At 38.0% G+C, this 25,975-nt stretch overlaps 1 protein-coding gene across 9 annotated transcripts in view; it reads right to left on the bottom strand.

Annotated features, from left to right (window-relative positions):
* The window catches only part of IARS1 (isoleucyl-tRNA synthetase 1), a 109,031-nt gene that overhangs the window by 14,663 nt on the left and 68,393 nt on the right, over positions 1-25,975 (bottom strand). For 7 of the 9 annotated variants that reach the window (XM_062619976.1, XM_062619991.1, XM_062619999.1 and 4 more), the window contains 11 exons: positions 24,627-24,774; positions 21,711-21,831; positions 17,774-17,865; positions 17,328-17,405; positions 16,732-16,853; positions 13,524-13,626; positions 13,236-13,319; positions 5,824-5,998; positions 4,944-5,047; positions 4,587-4,682; positions 2,375-2,551 (listed from right to left, as the gene is read on the bottom strand). In XM_062619976.1, coding sequence (XP_062475960.1) covers positions 2,375-2,551; positions 4,587-4,682; positions 4,944-5,047; positions 5,824-5,998; positions 13,236-13,319; positions 13,524-13,626; positions 16,732-16,853; positions 17,328-17,405; positions 17,774-17,865; positions 21,711-21,831; positions 24,627-24,774 — 1,300 coding nt within the window. The remainder of the gene's footprint in view (positions 1-2,374; positions 2,552-4,586; positions 4,683-4,943; positions 5,048-5,823; positions 5,999-13,235; positions 13,320-13,523; positions 13,627-16,731; positions 16,854-17,327; positions 17,406-17,773; positions 17,866-21,710; positions 21,832-24,626; positions 24,775-25,975) is intronic. The other 2 variants (XM_062620018.1, XM_062620027.1) reach the window with 2 other exon arrangements.

Raw genomic sequence — 25,975 nt, 5'->3', positions numbered from 1 at the left:
GTGGAGTTAAACATTTTGTTCTTTTAACTTGCATTTGCTTTTATACCTGAAAGTGTGTAATGGTCACTAAAGAATTTTCCATGTCAGTGCTGCTTATCAGCACCCACCAACAGAAGACAGCTGATGCACAGCTCAACTTGAACTCGCATCTCCATGGTCTTTAATGCCTGAAGCGGCTAGTACAAAATGCCACACAGTTATGACTGAAGACCATTAACCACAGCCGCATCTGATGCACCAAACTACAAATTCATTGGCAGCTGCTGCAGCTATCCTCAACTCGCTACAAAAAGCCAAACTTGAAAGGATTTCCATCAAAGGGTTTTTTAATTTCAGGTATGTTTATTCACTGCTCTTACTGCAACAAGCTCGTTGCAGCAGAACAGGGAGCACAGAGTCAAACATCTGCCCTGAGCAGTCCCAGGAGGCAAGACTTCACAAGGAAGACTTTACAGTTGCTCTAAGCTCTGTTACTTGCTTCCCTCTACAACCTCTATTTGAAAGCTGTAGTACATGACCACCAATTCAGAGGGACACCAAATCTGTATGCACAGTAACCAGCTAAATGTGCAGCAGGCAGACCATGTGGCAAAGACACAGCTTGACTCTGTACAGAGGTACTTCGTAGTGATTGAGACTCCTTAAATTAAAATAATAACAAACAACTCTACATTTAGTTTTTCTTTGGCTCAACTACCATCCATAAACTGTATAGCTTTGGTACACAGAACTTGCTATAACTCCCTGCTAATGGTTTTGTGCCCCATTAAACAAATCTCAAGCCTAAGATTTCAAGCTCTCAGCTGTAGGAGCACTGCAACATGATGACATTTTTATCAGCCTGGTCATCAATCACAACAGCCACGCAGAACTATCTATCATATATAGTGGTACCTCAGTTAATTTTTTTTAGGTGTTCCCAGCCTCAAACTTGACATCTGTGCAAACGGACAGCCTGACCCACAAACCTCCTACCACCAATTCACATCAGCTCATCACCCCCAAAATTGACTGATGTCTGGTTTTTGCTGTCATCCCAACAACAGCTATCAATTATACCCATAAAAGCTTCTGTAAGGGCAAGAATTCACCTTTATGTGGACAGCATTATTCAGAATTAATCCAATAGACTCATCTTTCAGCTTTCCACAATGTTTTTCTTCACTAGAATCTATTCAATTATGATTCAGAAAACAGAAAAACAGCAGTGGGGGGAAAACATACTTGCACAGGCATATAATCTTTCAGACAAAGACACAGCAGCCAACCTTACATCACATGCACTAGGCAATTTCAGAGGCAGACAAGTGCTTCCCAGAACTACACATTTTTTTCCAGCTGCTTTTACATTATAATTTAGATTTGATGTTGGCTTTAACATCAAACTGTCCACCAATCAAATAAGTACTTAGAAGAAACAGCAAAGTATTGTCATTGATTTCTCAACCACAATATTCTCCACTTTCATGTAGCATTTTTCCATATGCTTGTCACTAGATTAAATTAATAAGCTCTAAAATAAGCTCTAAAATTTCATAATAAATTAATGGCTTTGAAAAAGGCCAAACAGAGCTTTGTTCAACAACTTCAGAAGTGTAATTAAGTGTAAAACATCTCCTTTACACATACTGTTATTAAGATGGATAAAATATGTGCTTTCCTATCACCTATTTTCAGGTCTCCAAGCCATTCTGTAAACCCAAGCCTGATACGTCTTCTTATCTTCCCAGTCTAGCATGGATTAAATAATATTTCATTGACAATTCTGCTAGGAATGTCTTTTGAATAAAGTAAATTTGAATAAAGCCATGGCAAAAGCATTCCCAAAACATGCAAGAAGAAACAAAGAAAACAAAGGAAATGGTTCAAACCTGCTGCTGCAAGAATTACCAACCTGCAGAACTGCACTGTTACCAGAGACTGAACTTCAGCAACACAGGGGAGAAAAACCAAACATACTCAAACATTAGTAAGTGAAGCTGGTCTTAAGCCAAAAGGGAAAATATAGCCTCCAAGGAGAACATTTCTAATAAAAAAGCCTATTAACTTAAAGAGATCAGAGCAGCAATATTTTTGCTGTGTAAACAATGCACTAATCCAAATACAAATTACGATGTGTATTAAGCTTACACAAACAACTACCTAAAACAGTTAATTTGGTATTCAAGCAGCTTCATTTTCAAACACAGTACACATCGAGAACTCAATTCTTCTTTATTAAACCAAAAATACTAATATGGAGATTCAGATATATGAAAATACCCACTATACTCCACAAATAAATACTGACATTCACTTTTTCTGTAATTGAAGCACTTTGTTCAGTTAAAAGCAGATAAAATGAACTATGCAGTCAAGGCTTTTTCCTTCTTACTTGGGTTGTTTCCTGGATAAGAACTTCTTTTGAGGTAGGCACGGGGTAAGGCTTCAGGGCAGCCTTTATTGTTGCAAAAATGAAATCTGTATGTTCCTTAATAACAGTATCCAGGTAGTCACCTTCTGGATGTGCCCTGTAGTACACTGTAATCTCATCTGTAGGAACCAGGTTTCGCTGTAGGATATACCAAATATATTAGACAGCAAGATGACTTTCACATACACAAACCAAAAGAATACTTGTTAAGATAAAGAAAATAAAGTATCTTAGACATTTACCAGACATTTGTTGAAGTTTCTACAAAAGGTTTAGAATAAAACAATTCTTTTGTCAGAAGGTGATGTCCAAATAGTGTACCTTACTCAAAAGGTTTCACTTTCAAATTCATCTACCAACTCATCCCCTTGGTGAGCTGAAAGCCTACCAAATTTATTAAAAAGCTTTTCTTGATGCACAAGGATTTTTCCAGCATTTACACACCCTGTTTGCCTGAAATTAAACTTCTGTCTCTTTACTGAAGATTTGCTCAACCAGTGACATTTTCTTAACACCCAGCAGCCTCCAAGACACTCTGGTATTGTTTTGGAAGGTGGTGACCAGACTTTAAAGTTCTCACACTAGTTCTGTCACAACTCACACAGTAAGATACACTTCACAAAAAGAGCAACTCATGCGAATGATACGCTTATTAAAGTTTATTAGAGCAACATGCTGCTTCAGTAAGAAAACTGTTTCAAGGGAAAGACAGCAGCACCAAGGAAACTTGATTTCCCAAATCTGCTAAAAATAATGACTTCCCTAATGCCAGTAATAGTTACTGTGGATCTGGAACATGTGGTCTTTGCTACATACACACCTTTATAACAGGAGTAGGAATGAAAGAACAACAGAATAAATGCACAATGGCATCATGTTAATTATTAAAGCAAGATTAAGTACTTTGATACTGATTTAAGTGAGAATGAGTTACAGCTTTATGTCATTATGGAAGTAGATTTAAATCATCCAGTAACTCAGGAGACAGTTTTCTTCTCATGGCCACATTCCCTCCTGTTTTTATTTTATACAAAAATAAATCTACGTAGGTTTTTTTATTATATAAACATACACACATAAATAAAACCAAACTATTCTGGTATAGATCTGTCATTTTTCAGTCTTATACTGAAGATTCATGCTGTCTTAACTCTACAGATATCTTTTCCCAAAAACATGTCCCATGAAAATTCTCCCTACACATCATTTAGAGCTCTTGCAAGATTTCGTCAAGCCAAAATCTGAAAGAGATAGAAATTCTACCGTATTGCCACCAAGTTAGTCAAGTAGGAAAACCCGGCATGTGTCATAGAACAACACGTTCCATGTTCGTAACATGCACATCAGGGAACAGAAGATTGATTTGTGTTTGTGGTTTTTTTGTTTGGCTGGTTGGCTTTTTGTTTGTTTGTTTGGCTCTAACTTGCAGATTCTGAAATCTTCAGAACAATTTGTACCAATCTGAATATTACTTAATGTTCTCTTGAAATTAAAGACTTTTCAGACTTGACATTACCTCCACAGTGACCATGCTTTCTTGGCACAAAATGGAGATAGCAAGCACAGCTCTTCCTGGATTGGTATTGTAGAGAGAGGGAAGTTACACTTATTTCAAAGTGCTTTGTGCCAAGGTCTGACAGCATCATTTGTATGTATGATGAGAACAATTTAGAGTGGAATCATTCATGTAGGTATACAAATTGGTCCCAGAAATGCCTCCTGCAATTTGCTAAGACACAAGTTTGTTTCTTTGGACAGTCCTAGGCTCAGACATCTCAGCTCTCACTAGCTTGGCTGAAGTAACACACAGGAACAGAGCCAGAACAGAACCTAACTCTTGTCCGGAAGCATGCAGGCCCCAGAGCAGCTTAAATGGAACTGAATCTCTGCAATGTGGCTGATGATAGAAAACAAGAGGAGCTCAGTAACATACATGAATTAGTTAATTCACTATTAATGCTGCATGTCAAGCTCATTGTTCAACTGTAGCTACTTAATATGTGAATTCAAAAATCAAAATAGTTATTTGTAATCATTTATGTCAGTCAAAGCTATATAAGGGGAGTAAATGATACAGGGCTATATGTTTATTTAAAAAGATAAGCTTCTGCTGTATACTGCCCAAAGATTGCTTAAAAGTAAAATGTTTTGTTGCAAAGCACTGCTTCCTAACCTTTTTGCGAAGCTTCTGGATGCGATTAATCACTTCCCGTGCAACTCCTTCATCCACCATGGACTGGTCTGGGGTAACATCTAGCAGAACTAAAACCTGAAGTAACACACAAAAGACAGTTGAACAGGTCACAAACTTGAAACAAGCTGGTGTGACTTGCTCAGAAGCTCAGGTCCACTTTTATAGAGCTCCTCACTCTTAACAGTACTTGTGGCATCTCCAAAATTCAGAAGATAGGCTCCTGGAATTTGCTGAACTGTCTGAACAAACAAAACACCCCAGCTTTCACCACACCACTTTCATATTACTTTGAGAAATACATCCCTTAATCAAAAGAAGAAGTGACCAATACACTACCTGAGCATCTGAATGTGCTTCAAACTGTGTAGATCCTCCTGCAACCTGATACATGAGACGAAGATCTTCCCCATGGAGTTCATGTCCTTCTACAACAATGGTGCCTGCAGAATTGGCAGGGGAAGAACATCTCTTAGAAGTAGAGTAAAAAAGTTCTTTTAAATTTAAAAAGCTTGAAACACTTATCAGACTTGAAAAATGTTCAAAGCAGTGTACTTGTGATACAGTGGAAAGCAGTTGAGCACTGATAAGAAAGACTGAACTATCCCACAGTCAGATTTTTCATACAAGCAGAGCTCACTCAAATGCAGATGATTCAGCTACTGTGTATCATCTGAATGAACCAGAATAAAACTTAACAATAACCTGTATACTTAATGAAATGAAAATTCACATTCCAGCAGTTAAATAAATTGACAGAGCCGGAAAATTCACATCTACTTGTAAACCTGGAATTGAAGCAATGCTTTTAGAATAAAAGCTATTGCATGCATACTCAGTTCAAGTATGATTCAGTCGTACAGAACAGCTTAGCCTCCACTCCATCTTGGCCTTACAGTAACACTAAAACAGGAGAACAGTGTAAGATTAGCATATATGGCCACTGATCATCTACTGTCAGTGAAATAAAAAAAACAAACAACTTTTCTCCTAGTCTCATGAACATAAAATTGAATAGGGTACCAACAGCAGGGAAGTAGGCCTACAGTCTCCCTAAGCCCACAGGAAGATACTTGTGCAGTTGTTCCTGAAAACGCTCAATTCATGTACAAAAATCAGGAGCAATTCCTCGGGTTTTTCTCTGATGAGCCAAAGAATTTTGGATTCTTTTTTTTTTTTTCAACATTGCCATCATTTAGTGGTTTGTACCATTACGTACCTGTCTCCTGGAATTCCTCCAGCTGCTCGCTCTTCAGCTCTTTGATTGCAGCCATGACAAGCTTAAACGCACCTTTCAAGCGCTTCCCAAGCACCATGTGATCTGGTTCTGCTCTCAGTCGGACTCCATATTTCTCTTTATCAACAGAGAGTGTCACTTGACGTACATTAAGTTCCTATATAAATACACCAAGAGAAAAAAAAATGAAGTTAAAGAACAGCCATCTCCAACAGCTGTGGCAGAGGTACAAAACCAGGGCCACAGCACTAGCGAAGCTGTAAGTCCCCAGCTGCTAATCTTTTACATGGTTGCCTCTGTGAACTAAATAACTTACCAACACTGCAAGAGCAAATAAACCTGCCTAATACTGAAACTGGCCTTCAGAAGAAGGCCCCATCCTTCTCCCCAGCCTTTAGATAGACATTTCTCTGTTATTAGTAGATACCAGTCAGCCCTCAACTGAAATCAGGTCCCTATTCAAAAGCCCTTTTTATTTTATCATTACAACTGTCTGAGGATATAAAACTACTACCTTCATGTACAAAGGTATTATAGAATGGCCTGGCAAAATTCAGGAAGAAAAATTCTGCTAAAACAGACTGAAAGGACTATGCATTTAGTCAGAAATCTGTAACCAAAGTTTTATGGTTTAAGTTGTACAAATGCTGCTGCCTCATTTCATCCCTTTACTTGTCCCAGACCAAGGATGTTATTTTGCCACTACAGACTGTGCCCATGTTTATAAAGTAAAAGAGCGATGCTAGAATTCTGGTGAGAAGAAAGCTGAAGGGGAATATGATCGAGGTTTAAGAAACTATGAAAGAGCTGGGTGAGGAATGTAAAACTGTTATTCACCAAATCCCCAAACAACCTCTCAAGTAAAGAAGCACACAGTGGAAACAGTGGGAGATTGGTTTGCAAGAGATACGCAAGTAGTTAGCCTTCAGTACTTAATGACACAAGAGGAGATAAGGGGGAGAGTACCCCAAGTTCAAAAAGGAATTAAACTAACACCAGGCACACAAAAAGACACTAAAAGGAACAGACAGACACATGCCCCCAAATACAATAGCTGCAGATGGTGACTACAACAGGAGTCTACCCAAGTGGCCAGATGCTTGTGCTTTCTCTAAATGGATTCTATCATTGCAGGAGACAGCACGATGTGCTAGATGAACCATGAGTCCAAACCACTAAGTCACTTCTTATGTTCCTAATTACAAATTATTTCTTCATCACATAAGCACATTAAACACCACCATTAAAAAAAAAATAATCCCACAAACCTTCCTGCACACCCAGACCATCACACAATACCAAATTTGAAAATACACAGCAAACCTCTCTATTCCACACTTAATTCTGTCCAATGAACAAATGCATTACACACACTGTTAATAACGCCAATAAATAATGTCTTTGTATATCTCCTGTAAGCAAGAGCACTGCATCCCAGTGTTGTTTTGTGGCTCTAAGAAAGTCTTGTTTTGCCCTGCTTTGTAAAGCCAAGTAAGAAACACAAAGAAGACAGCACCCAATAACTCAATTTCCAGTTCCACGCAGCTTTACCCTCTATTCTTACTGTGATGGTACCAAGGAGAGATCTTGGAAGTTTTAACTGCCAACATGCAACTCTTCCACAAGTGCAAACCTGCACGCATCTGAAGCATATTCACTGTAATTCAGTGGGTTTTGTCTGTCAGGTTGCCCCATACTTGAAGCATTTTGTGTTTAAATCTCCACCAGAAGGTGGTTGGAGTTCACATCAATATGATATAGAATCACCAAGTGCATCTGGCAAGGAAGCCACTCCAAGTCAGTTAGGAAGCAGAAGTAAATGACAGCATCAGTATGACAAGGCTAGCAAGTAGTCAAACATAAAGACTGAGAAGTAATGCTTAAACATAGTCTCTGAGCTACAGCGTAATGCCCTAGGAAGTCCTACTGACATAAGAGAAGCCAAGAATATAACTGAATCTAATTTTACTGAATGTATCTTTTAGGAAGTCTAATGAAAATTCTGCACTTCAGAAATTCAGTTTTCATGGGGTGCTGTTGGAAATTGAGCACACAAGTAGCAAATGGTGACCTTACAGGGAAAAAAGAAATAATCCAAAAACCAGAGTAAATTGAAAGATGACTTTGGGCCTGATTTGGCTTGTATGTATTTTATCCATTCCATCAGGAAAAGTTTTCTATGTTAATTAGATTGGGAAACCGTTCTTCTGAATACATTGCCAATCAAAAAAACCAGAATGATGCTTGAAAAACAAAGGCAAGTCTGTATCTTAGGTCCATTTATATCTTCTTCAATATAGTGCTTCGACTTAAAAGTTATAATTTTATCTTCCTAATAAATCAAAATTAGCACCTTAACACATCTTTCAAGCCTCATACACACAGACTGAAGCAACCAGTCCTTCCCATCACTGGTCCAAAGACCTGTATATATGGAGGCATTTCTTATGTACAAGGGCCTTTTCTTGGTGCCATGTGCCAGACACAATCAGACTGACCAGTAACCCAACTATAGCCAGTTCTCAGAACACAGAAAAAGAAATGCCAGTGCTGTGCTTCAGCTGGTCTGGGCTCTCTAAGCCAACATCCTAAAAAAGAAAATAAATACTGATTTTGTAATACTGTAAGAAACAAAACACGGAAGGACCACACACTGCCACAGTTAATGCATTGTTAATTCAGCCCCTTTGTGGACTCAGTCTAGCACGTTACTGTAACACCACCAATGTGATGAAATCCTGGTAGGCTTTAGATGTGATGGAAAGTTAATTTTTTCAGATTTATTAAAGCCATACATGGGGGTGGAGTTTGCAGAGTATACAAAGGTTGGATGCAAACACGATTCTAACTGTACATAAAGTAAAACTTATTCAGATAAAACCTTTCACTGGAAGAAGTTAGGAAGAGAAGTCCTGAACTAAACTTGTAAGAGGCCTCAAATACTAATGAATAAAATGCCACTGTGATCAGTTGTTAAAAGCCTTCCAGATTATTTCTTTTTTGCTGTTTTTGCATGACAACTCTGTACTCTGGGCAGTTCTAATATTAAAATCCCCTATTTAAATGATTTGATATGTGCTGCTGATGAAAAAGTCAGACTGCAGATCAAAGACTACAGCTGCTTCTGAAAAAGTTATGAATGAAATTTTCCAAGAATTGACAAGCATATTTTTCAAAATTTTTTTGTCAGCAACTGCATGAAATTAAATGGCATCAATTTTTCTTACAGATTACCTCTGGAGCTGTAAATTTACCAGAAACACTCGTCTGGCAATAACTACAGGTTCTAAAGCTCTGAATATGCAGGAGGTTGATCAACAAAGCGGCAAACACAGCCCAACACTACCCAGTCTACCTGCATTCATTGACCTCTTTAGCTCTGAACCACCCAAGTAACCAACTAGATTGACTGGTGTGCAATACAATAAAGAGTACACTAAGTTTCAGTATCAACTGTTGAATTTAAAGATATGTAATAAAAATAGGACCATAGACAGTATTTTTTGTGCTTCCATAAAGATATTTCAGTTTGTTGTAACTCATTTCCCCGTAAGTCAGCAATACCTTGACTTTGTTTGCAGTAGCAAATTAATAGAAATAACACTTTCGTACAATCAACTTATGTAATAATTTATCAAATTTTTAGATTCCTTTGTTACCTTTTACTACCTGTAGAAGTTGACAGCAAATTTTTGTCAGCTATCTTTCTGGAAGTAATTTGAGTAAGCAAACCTCATCTTCCTTCCAAATGAATTCTGTAAAATCCATAGATCCAGTTTTCAGATCAAGAAAATGTGGCAGACACTAATCTAAATTTCACAGCAATGTGCTACTGAAAAGATTCGTGTCAAAATGATTAATAATAACAGTAATTCTGAAGTGAAGCATCGTAACTGCCAAGTCTAAGAGAAATATTCCATCCACTAACGACAGAAAAGCCTTCCAATCCCACTCCAAATCAATTCAGATTTAATTAAAATTCCTTTATTTCGCAATTCTAAAGAATTTAAGTCCCACAGTAACTAAAAGCAAGAAGCACACACCACTGATGTAGAAGTCATGTGCACTGAGCCATGACTCCCTCAGCCAGTGCTTTTAAGTCACCCCCAGCTGAATTTTTAGAAGCTTTCTTCAGATGTGTGTTTAGGCTTGGGGAAAGATGGTATTGCTGGAGTAATACATAATTAGAAGTTTAAGAGGTTCTCTGCTGCTTCAGTCATCTCCTGAATTCTTTGCCTGACATGGTTGCTCTCACCAAGACAAGCAAGGTGAGTTGATCTTGCACAGATAGACAGAGACTTCTGTCAAGGTGAAGCAGCTGATCTTGCTTGGCATCTCATTTTAAGCAAGTGCCTAAATCTTCTGTTATGCAACCCCCTGAAAACACCTTTTTAAAAGGAAGGAGGAATCCTTAACCTACCAAGGACAGGCATACTATAAGGGCTGTGCCATTTGACCATGCCATTTCTAGACAAGGGAAAAACACTTTAGACTGTACTGCCAGTGGTTATTATGACAGAGAAAGAATTTCTCTATCACTTATCTTTGAAGACCTGTTTCACTGGCTTTAGAGAATCCAAAATGCTACAAACACTTATGGAAGAAAAACATCTATTAAATGGAAATACTTCATGTAGTACCAGAACGTCTTAGAACAGCCACTGGAACTGGCTCTTTCATGAACATATATACAAACCGACTTGGAAAGAGGCAGATTCTGACAAACAAAAGACGACAGAAAGGTCAAATGTCAGTTATTAGTAGAGATACATTTTATTGAATAAACCAGAGACCATTAAATAGAAACACAAGACATATTGCTGAACCCACCAGTCCTATATTATATCAGCTTGTAAGAAGTACAGAGGTCCTAAGGTGATACACCATGGAAATAATTTCCTGAAGACAGAAAACAGACAATTTCCTTTGCAGTGTCAGATTCAAAGTTTCAACACTGCGGATGGAGCTGAAGGAAAGGAATCACTCTGAATGTCAAAGATATTCCTGCATTTCCCACCCAATTACTGTATTTGGACATACACAACCTGTGCACTAATATGTCAGTATCTGGGAAGTATGCTGGAGGCAAAATAGGACAAAGAATGAAGTTGTAACAGTAATCTGTTATAAGTGAGCTACAAGCACTTAAAGTAGAGGAAGAGGGCAGACTTCAGAGGATAATGAAAAGTACACTATCGCTCACCTCTCCAGGTGCGTTATCACAGGAGGAAAGGGAAGGAGGGCTTTCATGAACAGCTCAGACTGCTGTTCAATTGTTACACTGCTATTCAAAATCTTTTTTCCTTCCTAGTTTCGGCTCATTTAAACAGATTGTTTCTAACATGCAGATTTGAGAGGGCAAGACACAAGAAGGCTAAGCTTGTAGTTCACAGGCATGCAGAAACTGCATTAAGACTTCTACATGAAATCTCTTATAACAGTTAAGGAAGTTGGTATTTTCGAGGAATTGTTAGTTTTTTGTATTGCACTGCAGTTAACTTTGCTATCAAGGACCTTACACTGAGGCTAGTACCCCTTCCTCAGAAACTTTACTAGGTCTTGAATGGAAAAGATCTTCCGAACAACTACCTCTGTGTTTTGTTTTGCAAGACCACTCCTTCAGTTCTCATCTGAGTTAAAAAAAGCTGGTGTATATTCTGCCTCACTGAATTAAGAGCCACACAAAAATACAATAAGATTGCATATGGGAAGGAGTCATGTGAAAATGCAGACAGATTAATACCCAGAAATTACTGTCATGAAATAATCCCCAATTTATATTCAAAGTCTAATGCCCAACATCAACACCAAATCGGTTCCTTTAGAATTCTGCTTTCTTAGCAAAAAGCTCCTATTCAAAATGCAATTCCTTCCTCCCCAAAACAAATACAAAGATGAAGTCATGGCTTATCTCCCCAAGGAACACAGTGAAACATCTGGGTGAAAAGGGATCATCAATCCCAGCAACAGATGACTGCAGCAAGAGGAAATGAAGTCTGCTCAGAAATAACAGCATTGCTTAACCAGTCTTCCTTCTTCCCTCACTGCCTTTCAGAGTGGTTCTGAAAAGCCTCTGGTCTTACAGTGGAGATGACATTACCTCTAACCCCTGTTCAGCAAAGCAATTATAAAGCCCCTAAGCTGCTAACACTGAGAAATTACGCATAGCGTATCTCCTAACATCAAATAACATAGCATATCTCATAACATCTCATAGCATATCTCAAACATCATGATCAAAGGCATGATCATGACAAATCTAAGTAGTAAGAACCACTCTTTTGCAAACATGTTTTGGAAGCCCCAACACCTAGAAAAGAGGCATACCGGCAAAGTAACTTCCCTTTACCCTCCATTTTCTTTTAGAATAAAAATACCATGGCTCATCAAAATTCATCACTGTAGCTGAAACACTTCCTTCTCACTATTCCCTTTTATTGTTCGATTTCTCTTGTACATCACAGATGTGAAAGATGCATATAAAGTCTGTTTGTAATAAAATTTAATTTAACATAAGGACTAAAAAAAGCCCACTCTACTGTCTTTTAAGCAAAAGTAACAGGCTTCTTGCTTTCACTACAGCTTCTGAAATGCAGTACTGAAGTTTAAAATATATGTTTATAGTATAAGCGTATAAATTAAGTTTATCTGTAAACAAACTCCTTTTTCATTTCGCTTCTGGAAATACTATGGATTTCTACATGACCGACTAAAGGCAGAAAGTGCAGTCAATTTTGGCAAGTTAAGCTCCAAAATCCAAGACAGGTTACTTCTCTTTTGAATGATGGGGCTTTTATCCAAACAAAGATTTAGAAGTAGGGCAGGCTGCATTTCTCTAATGGACACACATTACAAGAGCACTGCAGTGGCATACAGGAGCATACGAGTGTAAGAAACTGGAGAGACTAACATTTATTTGACATTTTATTTCCTAAAGAACATCCTGTAAAAATCTTGACTTGTCCCCTCACCTCCCGTATGTGGAACTCTCTCTCCATCAACCCTTCCATTTACTGTCAAACTGGTTATAAACTCCTGAAGGAGATCACAGATTTTGCAATCCATCCCTTGCACAACATGTAGTTGACTACTGTCTTCTTTTCATTCAGAAACTGGTTTTTTCCTTTCCCTGATCAAGAACATTTCTTATAGTCTCTTAGTCCCATGTGGTCAGTTTGAGGAATTTAGTACCTCTCAATAACACAACTGACAAAGGATCATCACCCATTTTACCTTCATTTCTGCGCACAGAAATGTGCTATCCCCTTTCATTACAACTCTCTAATTTTACCTAGTGACTTGTTAATAACACCAACAGGGAAGGTTTGAGGTTGGTTTGTTTAGGTAACCAATAAACACAATCCAGCTAAGCATCACATTCCCGATGTTCTTACCTCAAGTATGTACTTCTCTAAAGATCTGATGTTTTCCAGAGCCTCTGGGTCTTGATGGATAACAACTACTTCTTTCAAAGGATACTGGGGAGAAGGAAAACAAACAAACTTTTGTCCTTCCAACTAAAAATGAAAAACTTCAGCAATTATTTATTATTTGAAGTATTTTTATTCTTGAACTGTTTGCCATTCCAAACTTAATTATGCAATTTTCTCAGGTTTATCCCAAAGTTACAAAGCTATTGCACATTCCCAATGTATTGATAAGAGATGGTAAAGAGCTCTAACCTTTACTGGAATGGTTTTTCTGTCCCTGATTACTCGTCCAAGCTCAATAACAGATTGCAAACAAGAAACGGCACTTTCAATTCTTTTGTCAATGAGATCCTCCCTAGATCAAAAAGGAAATATTGCTTCATTTCATTCTGTTTGCACAGACTGAAAACATTTTACCCCCTTCTCTGAAATTCTCTACAAGAGACACAATTATGCCCTGATGGAGCAATCTGAAAAACGAACAAACAGGTTTTTCTTCTCTTTGTGGAGAAGACGAGGAAATAATGTGCTGAAAACAAAAAACAGAGTTATTTTTAAACGATCTTTTGTTAGCATCTCTCACAAGATGGAGATGAGGGATTGAGTCATACTACCTATTCTATTAATATCCAATGAAAAGTAAGATTTACATTAATAATATCTTAAGAAGATGATACAAGAAGATATTTTAAATAGGATACTTACAATGACAATGGAATAACTATAAAACAACCAACTCACTGGGTCTCAATTTATAAACTTTTCCATGAATCCTAGATGTTTTAGCTTGAATTTTTAGACAGTCTTGCCATCTTTCCTGGCTTCACCATTTTGACAGCCTTCCATTTTGAGGCAAGGCAGGGTTGGGGGACTGGAAGGGTGTTTGTGTGTCTTTTTGGGGTCTGAGGGGTGAGTTGTATGAGCTGTTTTTGAGTAAGCCAACATTTAGATCTTGTTTCCAATGTACTGGCAGCCAACAGTTCCAAAAATGTGGTTTTCCTGATTTATTGAGCAGCTGCATAAATTGAGCAGCTCCTTTAAAACCACGCAAGTGTCATCTCAACCTGATGACGTACAGGTTCAAGAGACAGTTGTGACTAAAAATGAACAGTTGTGACTAAAATGAACAAAGTCGTTAGCTGTAAGTAGCAAAAGCACTGGAATGAAAACCATGTGTCCAATCAGAACTGTCTAGAAAAACAGAACTGGCAAAGCAAAACTTACAACTGAAACATCTCTGTGTTCTGCATTAGGACTTTGATTAAGATCTTACTACCTATTTTGAAGCTTTTCTTCCAAAAGCCAGTCTTCCAGCATGGTTCTCCAAAAACTTGAAATTATGTAAACTGTGAGATACAAGATTTTGCTCCCAGTAAGACCAATATAGCATAATGTGGCAGTATTTCAATATTACTTGCCACTATTTAACAATATTGTGGAGCCACAAAATAAGAATGGTCTTCAGAGACTGCATGAATAGCCACAAAATTTAATTAATGCAACCAATCTTTTCAGACACTGTTAACTGAGTGGGGTTTGGTAACACAAGTGTTGAGTCAAGTTCAGCTGTGAAAGTGGCCAAGTCCCTTAGCTTTATCTGCACATACACCATATTACTAGAGTAGTATTTTATTTAACTGCATCAAAAAATGTCTATTTTTATTAACTGACAATGTTGTCCCTATGCAATCATCAGAAAAATATTCAAACAATAATGCAATGCTGTGCTTAGCAACTCAAAGTGAAACTCTCAAACTTAAACAATAATTGAGTTCTGAAAACATCTTTCTATCTGACAAAGGGCACAACTGATACATAGGGAATCAAGTAAATTACACAAACTAATAGAAGTCAAAAATCCAAAGTACAAGACAAGTACATCTTATGTTTATATGATGTGGCAGCAAGTCAGTTAGCGCTAAGAGGAATAACAGGTGACTAAGCCACTTCTAAATGCTCATGCTAAACCCATGCATTAACTGAGCTCCTGCAAATAGCTCACTACTCCTACATTACTCCATTCTACAGGAGCTCAGAACCATTTCTGATAGCTGACTGATGAGTTTTGCATTCTTTGATTACATATTCTTTACAGCACTTTCCCAGGGAACAGAAAATCAGCACCATCATTATGTCAATCCCAAACTCCCTGTTGCAGTAACTGTCACTATTAAAGCTATCAGCGCCTTCCTCAAAGGATATAGTACCCATAAAAGAAACTTCATTACTAGGTTTACATTTTTGAGCAGGCACATAAAATATCAAGGTCAGCTCCCTTGTCCTTAAGGGTTTTCAAACTGTGCTGTAATGCAGATGGAAACTTTGCTTCTCTTCCTTTCAGTGACCAATACTAGATTGTAATGCAGGCACTAACTTTATCCACTACTGTAGCATATCAAAGCACTAATGAGCAAATGATTACTGTAATACCCTCAGTCTCTCTTAAATATTAAAAATCTAATTAAAAAAAACAAAACAAAACCTAACCAACAAATAGCCCTGCCCAAACCAACTTCAGTTGCCAAGTTCTACCTGGGTTGAGTTGATACTATGGATAACCCAGAGCGTACACCCAGTACGACCACCATGGACCCAAACCTTTTTGAGACACCCTGGCACTTACAAAATAAACCTCACTCATTAGCACCCAAAGAAACAATCCGTCTGGAAAGCACTCTCTCATATGATGCATCCTCTTACAAGGAAGTGGCAGTCTCTGGACAATGGTCTAAATTCTTGACCTGAAGCCAAAAGAACGCAATCTGCTGGCTCCACATGTGGTCGACACAAAACAGTAATTCCAATCCTTGTGGGATCTGGCATCAGCATTCACTAAGAAAGGCCTCACTATAGGGGGAAGCACACGTTCTTCCTTGTAGGGCCTACAAGGAAGTTCTATAATCCTTTTGAGCCCTTCGTAGGTAGGCATTATAGCTTCTAGTCAGTGAAAATTTTGAAGAGTAAAAGGATATGCCTTGCCCACCATAAAGAAACATGAGCCGAGTACATGCATTCCTCCTAATTGTTTTCCTTCCTATCTACAACCCTTTAACCTAGCACAAGTCTACTGCCTAAACATGGAGGGAAAAGAAAATTCCCAGCTAACACAGAGTGGTGTGTGAAGTATACCCCAGGAAAATGCTATCCTATGGCTAAGAGGCTAACGTTAATGACAGCTTCATCAAAACTGAAGTGTTTTTTTGCTTATAGAAAAGAATGTGTTAACTACCATCCCAAAATTCTCCCCCAGGCAAAGGAATATTCACATTAAAGCAGCTTGTTTTCTTGTTATGCAAAACATTTCTGAATACAAGTAAGTGAAGGAGCACTGTTCCATGAAAAGAACAGGAAAAAAAGAAAAACCACAAACCAAAACAATACCAACAAAACAACCACAATCAACCAAGGAAAACCCAACCAAACCAAAACCCCTTTTTCCCACACAGCAGCTGGCTCTCACCTCACTTGAGGAAGCATGAGGTAGTGGATGCTTTCAGTATTCTTTTCCTGAACTGAGGCCGGATCAATAAGTGTCTTCAGATTCTGGTACATCAGCTCAGTGATAAACGGAGTATATGGTGCCTGTAATGTTGCACTCAATCATCATCTTTTCTTTACCGTACATTATGAATCAGTAATACTTATGAATTGCTAAGGATAGTTCAGTAAAAAGAATGCTTTCACTGTGTTGTCAGCGCAGAACTGTAATGTTATTCAAAATGCAGACTGAAATAAATGAGGAAATTTCTGCTACTTATTCACCTCCTTCCTGACATTTACATGTTACTTTTAGATGTCAGACAAAAATCATGTCTTTTTAATAGGTCAGGTGATACAGTAGGCCTTTATACTATCACAGGGCAGATAAGCAAATAAAAGGGGAAGGAAGAAAACAAACTGTGCTACAGAAATCAATATCAGTATGGTTTTTTTCTCACCACATGTTTAGTCTCTGTACCCCTAGTTTCTATGGTCAACTACAACACAAAGCAGCATGCTTTTAGATTAGCTGCACTAGAAACACTAGATAGTTACAGTGGGCTGTAATTCCCTTACCATAAGTCTGCACATGGAGAACAAAACACTGAACAAGGTTTCCAAGGCCATAATGCAGTCTTCAGTCCCATTCTCACCCTATTTGAAGCAATCACAAAAACCAGCAATTGCAATTTTAAGATAAGTAAGCTCATGACAATAAACTTCAAAAATTTTATATTTTTATGTAATAAACTGGTTTCCAAACTGTATTCGTTTTGCTCGATCCCATTCAGCAAGTGAAACAGAATTATTGGGCATTTTGTTGATTGGTTTTCCTCATAAAATAAAGTTGAGGGGATAAAAGTCAACTTCTCATTCCCACTACCAGGTACAAACTGATACAATTTAAAATGCAGCACAAAGATTTTGTGTAACACAAGCTGCTATGAAGCTGCTATGCATTAAATTAACATAGACTGCTGGGATTCTATTTACAGGACAAGACTGCAGAAGTAGGTACCTACCTTTAGTCTTCTGCGATTCATTCTAACATACCAGTTGGTCAGAATATCAACAAACTTCACTAATCGAGGGACTACAGTGTACAGACGGTAAGCTACAAGGAAAAGTGTTTACTGCAGTTAATATCTGCCCTCTGCAACAAGCTCCTCGCTTAAAGAAACACATTATCATTTGCAGCTCTGGTGTTAAACATAATACTTGAGCAGAAGCATGTATGCAAGATCAGAAAAGCAACTAGACATACTATTACGTTAAAACTGTATTTTGAAATTGCATATTGTCAATTCTCATGCCTCAAGACAAACACATCCACCACCAAATTGCTTCCCTAATCCTACAGAGACAAGCATTATGGAAGCCTTATGCTTTTATCTGACTTGTAAAGAGGATAGTGGATAAGAGACTATTAATCGCAAAGGATTTGGCAAATCCTAGATTTGCACATGCTGTAAATACAGCCAAGTCACTAGACGTTCAAGAGAAATCATTGTGGAATCATACAAAGATATTTTATTAATTACTGCCAACACTGTCTCTCTTGTTGGCCAGAGTTAAAATGAGACACCTATTTCAATCAATTCTCCCTCAGTTAACTGCAATCTTTATTTTTCTAAGTAACACAGTAAGCCTAGAAGAATGTAAAGTAACAGCAAGCCTGACGAGGTAAGAAGATAAACATAGCTGCATTTTCAAGTTCTGGGTAACTTCAAATCATGGAAGATTGCCAGAACAAAAAGAAGGTCACCACAAGCATCACTATGCAACTGGGAAAACAAATTTCAGTTGTTCATGAGAGAATTGGTGGGATGGACCTTAAATAGGACTCCATTTTCTAAGGAAAAACCTGTGTATAACATCTTTAAAAGCAAAGAGCTTTTTGATCTCTGTTCTGAATCGGTTTCATTAATCAAGCAGCTACTGAATAAAAAGGATCTTTGCTTTAAAAGCTCCAACATGCTTTTCACTGCACTTTCTAAAATAGAAGTGTTTTTAAAGGCATAGTACTGGTATTTAAACCTAAAAAGGAAATGCTCAGAATATGCATGGCATTGTGGGGAAGACATAAATAATGTGGGAATTTGTATTCCTTAAAAATTCCCATCTCTCTTCTAGCTATGCAACATGTAGTTAGGAGACTGGTTAAAACCAAACAGAAACCTCAAAACCAAACACTTCAGGGATGAATCTCTTGTAGATACGCTAAGTTAGCCTGGAAGTATGCATTTCTCCCCTTAATAGCTGTAATCCTGGTTCATAAACCAAATGGTGAAATCTTACTGTTTCATGACTCAAGAAAAAGCCATGGCATGTACATAGAAAACCACACACACTGCTTTCAATGTACTGCTTTTTAACTACAGAATTTTAGCCTCCCCTTAAAACACAAAGGATTGTTTGCCCTATTACTTTGCATAATATCCTCCTGATATTTTTGTACTTGGCCTGTTTATCAAAGGGCCCAACTCCTGGAAGTTTCCATCGTAAAAGATGAGGTTGAGTGGAGAAACTATACTACTACTTACTAGCTAATAATTCATGTGGATAAATGCGTTATTATCAAAGTGAAGCTAAGTTAGCTGCACCAGCAGCCGATGAAGAGGTTATCGGTGCACATCTACCCAACAATTCTGAAGAGAGAGCATGTTTTGGGCACCTGTTAAACCAGAGATGCCACACCACAGCAAAATCCCTCTTGCAAACACACATGTATGGTTTCAAAACATTTGCAATTTTCCATGAATAACTGAAGTGACGCTGCTTTCTAATACTTGCTGTGTCCTATTCTCCAATTGCATACATTCTAGGAAGTCAAAAGCTTTCCCAGGCCAGGATTAGCAGAGGGTTGTTATACCTTTCTGAAGTTTTCCTAGGCTCCCCAAAGCATCCCAAAGCTGGGAGTGTGCACAGGTATGTTGCCCTTCCCACCCTCAGTCTATTCAAATAAGGTCAATACCAAACTGACAGGGACCCCATGCAGGCTGAAATACTGCTGGCTATTCGAGCTACTAGCAAAAACTGGGGCAGAATTAACTAAGTTTTCCTTAATGGGAACATTTTTCTAGAGGCAGGCAATCAGTGTAAAATGTGCCTCCACTATAAAATACACTTATTAAATGGAAGAAGCTAAGCTCAATTGCGACATTTTTTCTGGTTAGTGGCATCTCCTTGAAATTTAGAGTTTCAAGCTTATGTCTTCTTGATCACACACACAGTTGCAAGAAGAGCACATTACAGTGCAGACTGTGCCATTCCTTTGACAGACAGCCCGAACATCCCCTCAGTACCACTGCCTCAGGTATGTTTTAGACATAGCAGAGACAACATACCATTTTATGCACTTTGCAGTAAGAGCTGCATGGCATTAGTTGGCAGTCATTTACTTTTGCTTGCATCGTGTCACATCTACAACAGCTTGTGCATGTTTATTACTTTTTCATCTTCCCTTGCCTCTTACTAGCATTTTTCCTAGTTCAAGCCATAGCACAAGTATCATGTCACCATATACCAATTTACTGCATTCACTAATACCTGTCTGACTGAATTCAGAGTTTATGCAGAAACATAAACTGAAAAAACGTTTATTAATCACTTGCAAATAAGAGGTCTCACTCATCTGATGAGTGCATCCTGTTATATTTATCTAACAAAAGACAATAGCAATTAACACCAACACCAGTCTTGAAAGTCTTTACATTGTCATTTTCCAGCAAGCATTTTCTTCTGCTTGGAACAATCTTCTTGCTATGTAAAGATGTCAGCTGATATAACCCTTTTTATTAGCTTCATCTTCCTCTTAGAAAACCAGAGCAGAGAACTTGAGTTTCTAGCCCCACACTCATCTTCCTGCAAATACTGTTTGCTTAAACCATGCACTAATCTAAGATCCCAGGTACGCATTCACAAATGAGTCTTCCACTATCCCTCAAAGGTGTTATGTGCTGCTCTTTACGTGCAGCACATAAGCTTGCATAGGTTCTGCATATTAACTGTGTGGCAACAGATGAAACTCCCACACCACCACTGAATTTCAAGGACAAAACTTCTAGGATGAAGCCACATTTTCATCAACAACACACAGCCTTTATCATATTCCAGGTTTTGGTAGCTTGAGGATTCTTTCTTCCTTTAATGAAATGTTCTTAGATGATCTCCCCTGAATTTTCTTATTACCAAAATGACCTGGATAAACACTGTAGCCCAACAAACTCATCTTAGTGATCTTTGGGGAGAGTCTACATCATGCCAATCTAAGAAAGGGAAATACAGAAATGACTGAAACAGTGGAGGACTGTCCTGTGCCCTCAAATTCAGATCTTGCATTTAGCCGTTTCCTCGTTATCCATCTTCCCAGTAATGGTTTCCTTCGTCAAGCCCAAACACAACTGTGGAAGGCTTCTAAAAATTCTTCCGAGGGCAACTTATTATCACTGGCTTTGGGGGTTGTTTGTTCATTCATAGACCACATTAATAGAACTATGCTTGGGAAAAAATTATTCCCCATGCTCATGTACCTCTCAAATTTATTTTATTTAGCTGACTTGAGCACTGCCCATTTTATCCTCTTTTTTTTACAGCTTCCCCAAATTCTATTTGGCTTCCTTTTCACTGCTGTCTTTCAGTTACTCTTATAATACTGTTAATTGCTCCAAGCACTTCAGATGTTACAGCATCAAGCTACATCACTGAGCTCATAGCATTAGCCATGACCAAAAAAAGAAAACCTTCAGCACTTTTTGAAATCTCATGAACAAGAACAGCAAAATCTGTATTAACAAGCATGAAAGCAGCATTCCATGTATTATGGTAGCTGGTTAAAGATTTCTTTCCTTTTATCTGGACTGTAATTCTCAAGAGGAATCTGTAAATCTCTGGATGAAATGGCTAGTTCTCTCATCAAAAATGAAACACCTGCACACACACCCAGCCAAATGCGCATACCTGCCATTTCAGCTTTGAAGAACTGAATGAGTGATTGGGTGAAAGAAAGAATCCATTTATCCATGATGTTTTTGCTCTCCTTAACTGTATTCTCATTGTAAAGGAATTCTCGTCCCTCATCCTATCATCAACATAAAAACACAAAACACATTTTTCAAGTCATAAGGGTATATATTTAAGCCTCTATATGAAACCACCTGTCAGCCACTAGTATTTTGTCACCTTCGCTATGTTACATGGTTTTCCAAGGAGAGGACATGAAATTCTAGAAGAGAATAAGCTAAGAGAATTAGTAAGAGAAGCAGCTGAGGAAAACCTGACTCCCACTGCTGCTGATTTCACCACACTACTCCTTCAACTACAAAGGAGGCCAGTTATCTGGATCTGTTAAACCAGGTATAGAGAAGTACAGCACACAACAATATGCAGTCGTTCTTCCCTTGTGTGCAGCCTAAGCCACAGCTTCCGCACACAGGGCAGAACTCTCACATATACCTAACTCCTTCATCTAGGAGGATCTGAAGCATTTACAGAAAAGGTACTATGAAGATAAATTATATATGGGAAAAGAGTAGATGAACATCATAATTACTGTTATGAACATGTGACAATTTCCACAGATTAAAACATGAAAGAACACAACCTAAAAAAAAAAAAAATCAACAGGTGGAATCTTTCAGCATCCAACATACATACAGGGCATTTTGTTGCTTTCCAGAACACTGATGTTTGCACCCATCTGAGAAATTGCAAGCAAAACCACAAGTAGCCACACTTGTCAGTGCCAACAGTCTGACTCTTCCATGTGAATCTTCTTATGACTGGTTGAAAACAGTAGTTTTAATATTCTTTTAGATTTACGATCAGTATTTAACATCTGGTTGTAAGTCTTGGGCTTGCCCTTCCCCCAGAGTCCAAATGAAAAAGATCTCTTGGGATTACTTGACCCAGTAATTATACACCCACTTACGTAGTTTCGAGGACAAGATTCTTAGGGAAGAAATACCTCTGCACACCCAGAAACACAGCAATCCCAGTGTGAGGTCAGCAATCATTCAACCAATTACAGTTACTGTGCTAATTACAGCAAGCATAAGATTACCATTAGACTTCACGCACAACATTGAGATTGTAGCTTCTTTCTTGCAGAAGGCAGAATACAATGAAAAAGTTGTTTAAGGCTCTGCATCAAATCTAGCACTATCACCTCCAATAGCACATTATTTTGCCTAATATTGTGCACAGGAATGGTTTCAGGATCTATTTAAAAAGAAAAATTACTTATGCTTAATCACCAAAACTATCTTGTTAGGCACCTGGATTTTCTACTGGGGTATCCCATCTCCAATTTGGCTGACCTTGCAAGATTTACTGGGATCAGAGCAAAAAGCTGCAAAGCACTGTAGATAATTCAAAGCTCAAACAGGAAAACCTGAAGTATATTTCTGGGCAGTGAATAAGTTTGCCTGATGAATGCTGTCTAGGGATCCTAAGAAAAGATTCCTTACATATTAGGATCTCAAGTTACCAGACTTTCTTCCCAAAAGGTGTTATTAAAAAGATGAAACCATTTATTTAAGTCAGCTATTTACTGTACTATTTGCTGAAGTCAGATGCCTTTATTGCTTCAGCTGTCCACAGTGACTAGGCTGCTACTGTAATTTCTTGTGCAGTATAAGGTTTGAACTTTTTCACTTAGCTCCCATTCTTCCATGTAAGTCTGCACTAAGATGTGGTAATCTTCTACCATTAATCTCAGCTGAAAGATAAAAATTGGTTTCAACAGAAACTATACAATATACACATAAAATATTCAATTTAAATGAAAATTTACTATCAAAAAGAAATTTCAATCTTGCTTTCATTTTGAAAGGGTAGAAACTCATGTCAGTCACTCAGCACTTTTAGTAGACTTCAAATGTAATCTTCAAGTCTAAAGCATTATTGCTTTTATGATTTGCCTTTCTTCCCATTCCATTTCTTCCCCCATCCCCCAAAGTTGCATTTAAATTTAACTTTAAGAAAAATCAACTGTCATGTTAAAGACAACAATCTTCTGACTGCTGTTAATGTATTCACTATCGAGTATTCCCAAGTTAAACATTTTTATGCAGATTCATACTTAAAGTTACAGTAAATGAGTTAGCTCAAGAAATTGTCACAGCAGCCAATACTGAAAATAGCTTTCTTTACTTATTTGCAGTTGCATTTGTGTTAGGTCTGTATGCTGCTAAGCAATGTCCTCTGATGGCATCCTTCCTACAACATAGCCATTCCTGACTACATAGCATGGGGCAATGGCAAAGAAAAAGCAGCAGCAGCACTCAAGGCAGTATTAGTGACACCTGTTGCCTCCAAGCTACTACACAATCACTGGTAAGAATTAGCAAAAAACCAACAAGGCTTAGTATGGACATTTCAGAAGGATTCCCTCAAGCACACATGGTACCTGGCTTTTAAGGTGACTGACAGCAGATAATCGCTTAGTATGTATTAACCCCACAAAGTCCCTATCAACAGATGCAATAGCATCATATTTATCTCAAATAAGAGGGAACCAAGAACAGCCTAATCTGAGAAAAGATAGCTGTTATGTCTTGACAGGCCCCTACCTTCCACTCCTCCTTTCTATAGAACAAGCTTGGTCAAGGAGAGAAAAATGGAGGGTGGTTATAGTTTTATAAAACAGGAAACAAACAGCAAACACCATAGGAATTCACAGTGAATATATACAACCTGACCTAGCTTTGAAGTCAGCCTTGCTTTAAACAAGGACGTAAAGATCAGATGACCTCCAGCGTCAGAATCCAAACCTCCCTTCCAAACTAAACTTCTCTACGGTGCTAATTCACTCTAACATTGGCAAAGGCACAAAGCCCCTTCCACTTTCTTTTTCCACATTCAAGAGATCTGTACCTTATGTTGCAGGATCTGAACATTCTGAGCAAGAAAGCGATATGCATTGTACCAGGGCAGGAAGACATCTTTCAGTATATCCCTTACTCCTTCCTCTTTAAATCTCAGGTTTTCTGCTCTTACCACAGGAGAATTGATCAAGTATAACCTGCAAAATAAGAACACAGTACTCAACAGCTTGAAACTATGTATACCAGCAGAAATGCACTGAAATGTACAGTAAACCCTAGAGAGCTGCACAGCAAGAGACATACCCAAGGGAATAGTTTCACATTAAGAATTCTGAGGAAAACAGTACTGTAAGCATGTAACATACTGAATATATGACAATTTACTTCCTAGTGGACAGGACTATTTCTATGATGCTGCTTATGGAATTTGATTTATTTTTTTTCTTTTTTACCCTAGAAGTTAATTGAGATGATAACACATGCTCAGATGCTATTACAGTCTAAAACTAGAACTGGGTGCATGGAATTAGTAGACTAGACTGGAAGAGGCTTTGAGCAACCTGGTCTAGAAGAAGGTGTCCCTGCCCACGGAAACTAAATGAGCTTTAAGGTCTCTTCCAACCCAAACCAGTCTGTGATTCTATGCTCTTTAGAACGGCACCTGTTGTTTTGGTAATATTTTGAACTCCTTAACAATGAAAAAGTACCTTTTGATTCCATCTAGCTCATCTCCTCATTTATAAAAAGCTTTGCACCCACTGCAAACACAGGGCTAAGGAGCAAGGCAAAACAAACAGATCAAAATCAAAGAGCAGAAATGAATACTTTTAAGGAAAAACAGTGCCAAAAGAGAACAAAGGATACACCTCTGATCAATACAAATGTGCTTCAGCTCCTGAAACAGCTGACAGAGAACGGCAGAGGATTCAAGTGATGTTAACTTCTATATCAGCAGCAGCCCCTCACACAATCATGCCCAAGTCAGCCAAAGGGGTTCTCATCTATACATTAAAACCACCCTGTCTAGGGAGATCCTCCTCAGGTCAGTCTCTCTCAAGCTGTAAGTTCCTCATTTCACAGAGACAGACACATCCCTGGCTTCCTTGCTAGCTCTGAGTTTACAAAGAATCATCACTATACTTCATCCCATCTTCTTCCTTAAACAAATATTCTGTCTGCAGAGAAAAAGATATATCGATCAAATTAACTCAAAAAGAAAGCAGGTGTTACCCAGGCATCAAAAAAACTTGAATATAAACTTGATTTAGATACACTTCATTTAATTTTCCAAATATGAAAACCAAACCAAACATTTTATTTTAAAGATTGATATGTTTCTCAACAGAAATTTATTTACTCATTTTGTCACATCTTAGCAGCTTTTAAAACTATGATTCT

The sequence above is a fragment of the Pezoporus occidentalis genome, unplaced genomic scaffold (genome assembly GCF_034315485.1).
Source record: "Pezoporus occidentalis ecotype Australia unplaced genomic scaffold, CSIRO_AGI_Poc_V1 ctg106, whole genome shotgun sequence".
In the NCBI taxonomy this organism is placed as follows: Eukaryota; Metazoa; Chordata; class Aves; order Psittaciformes; family Psittacidae; genus Pezoporus; species Pezoporus occidentalis.
The sequence above is the reverse complement of the archived record's forward strand: the minus strand, read 5'-3'. Positions and strand labels throughout refer to the sequence as shown.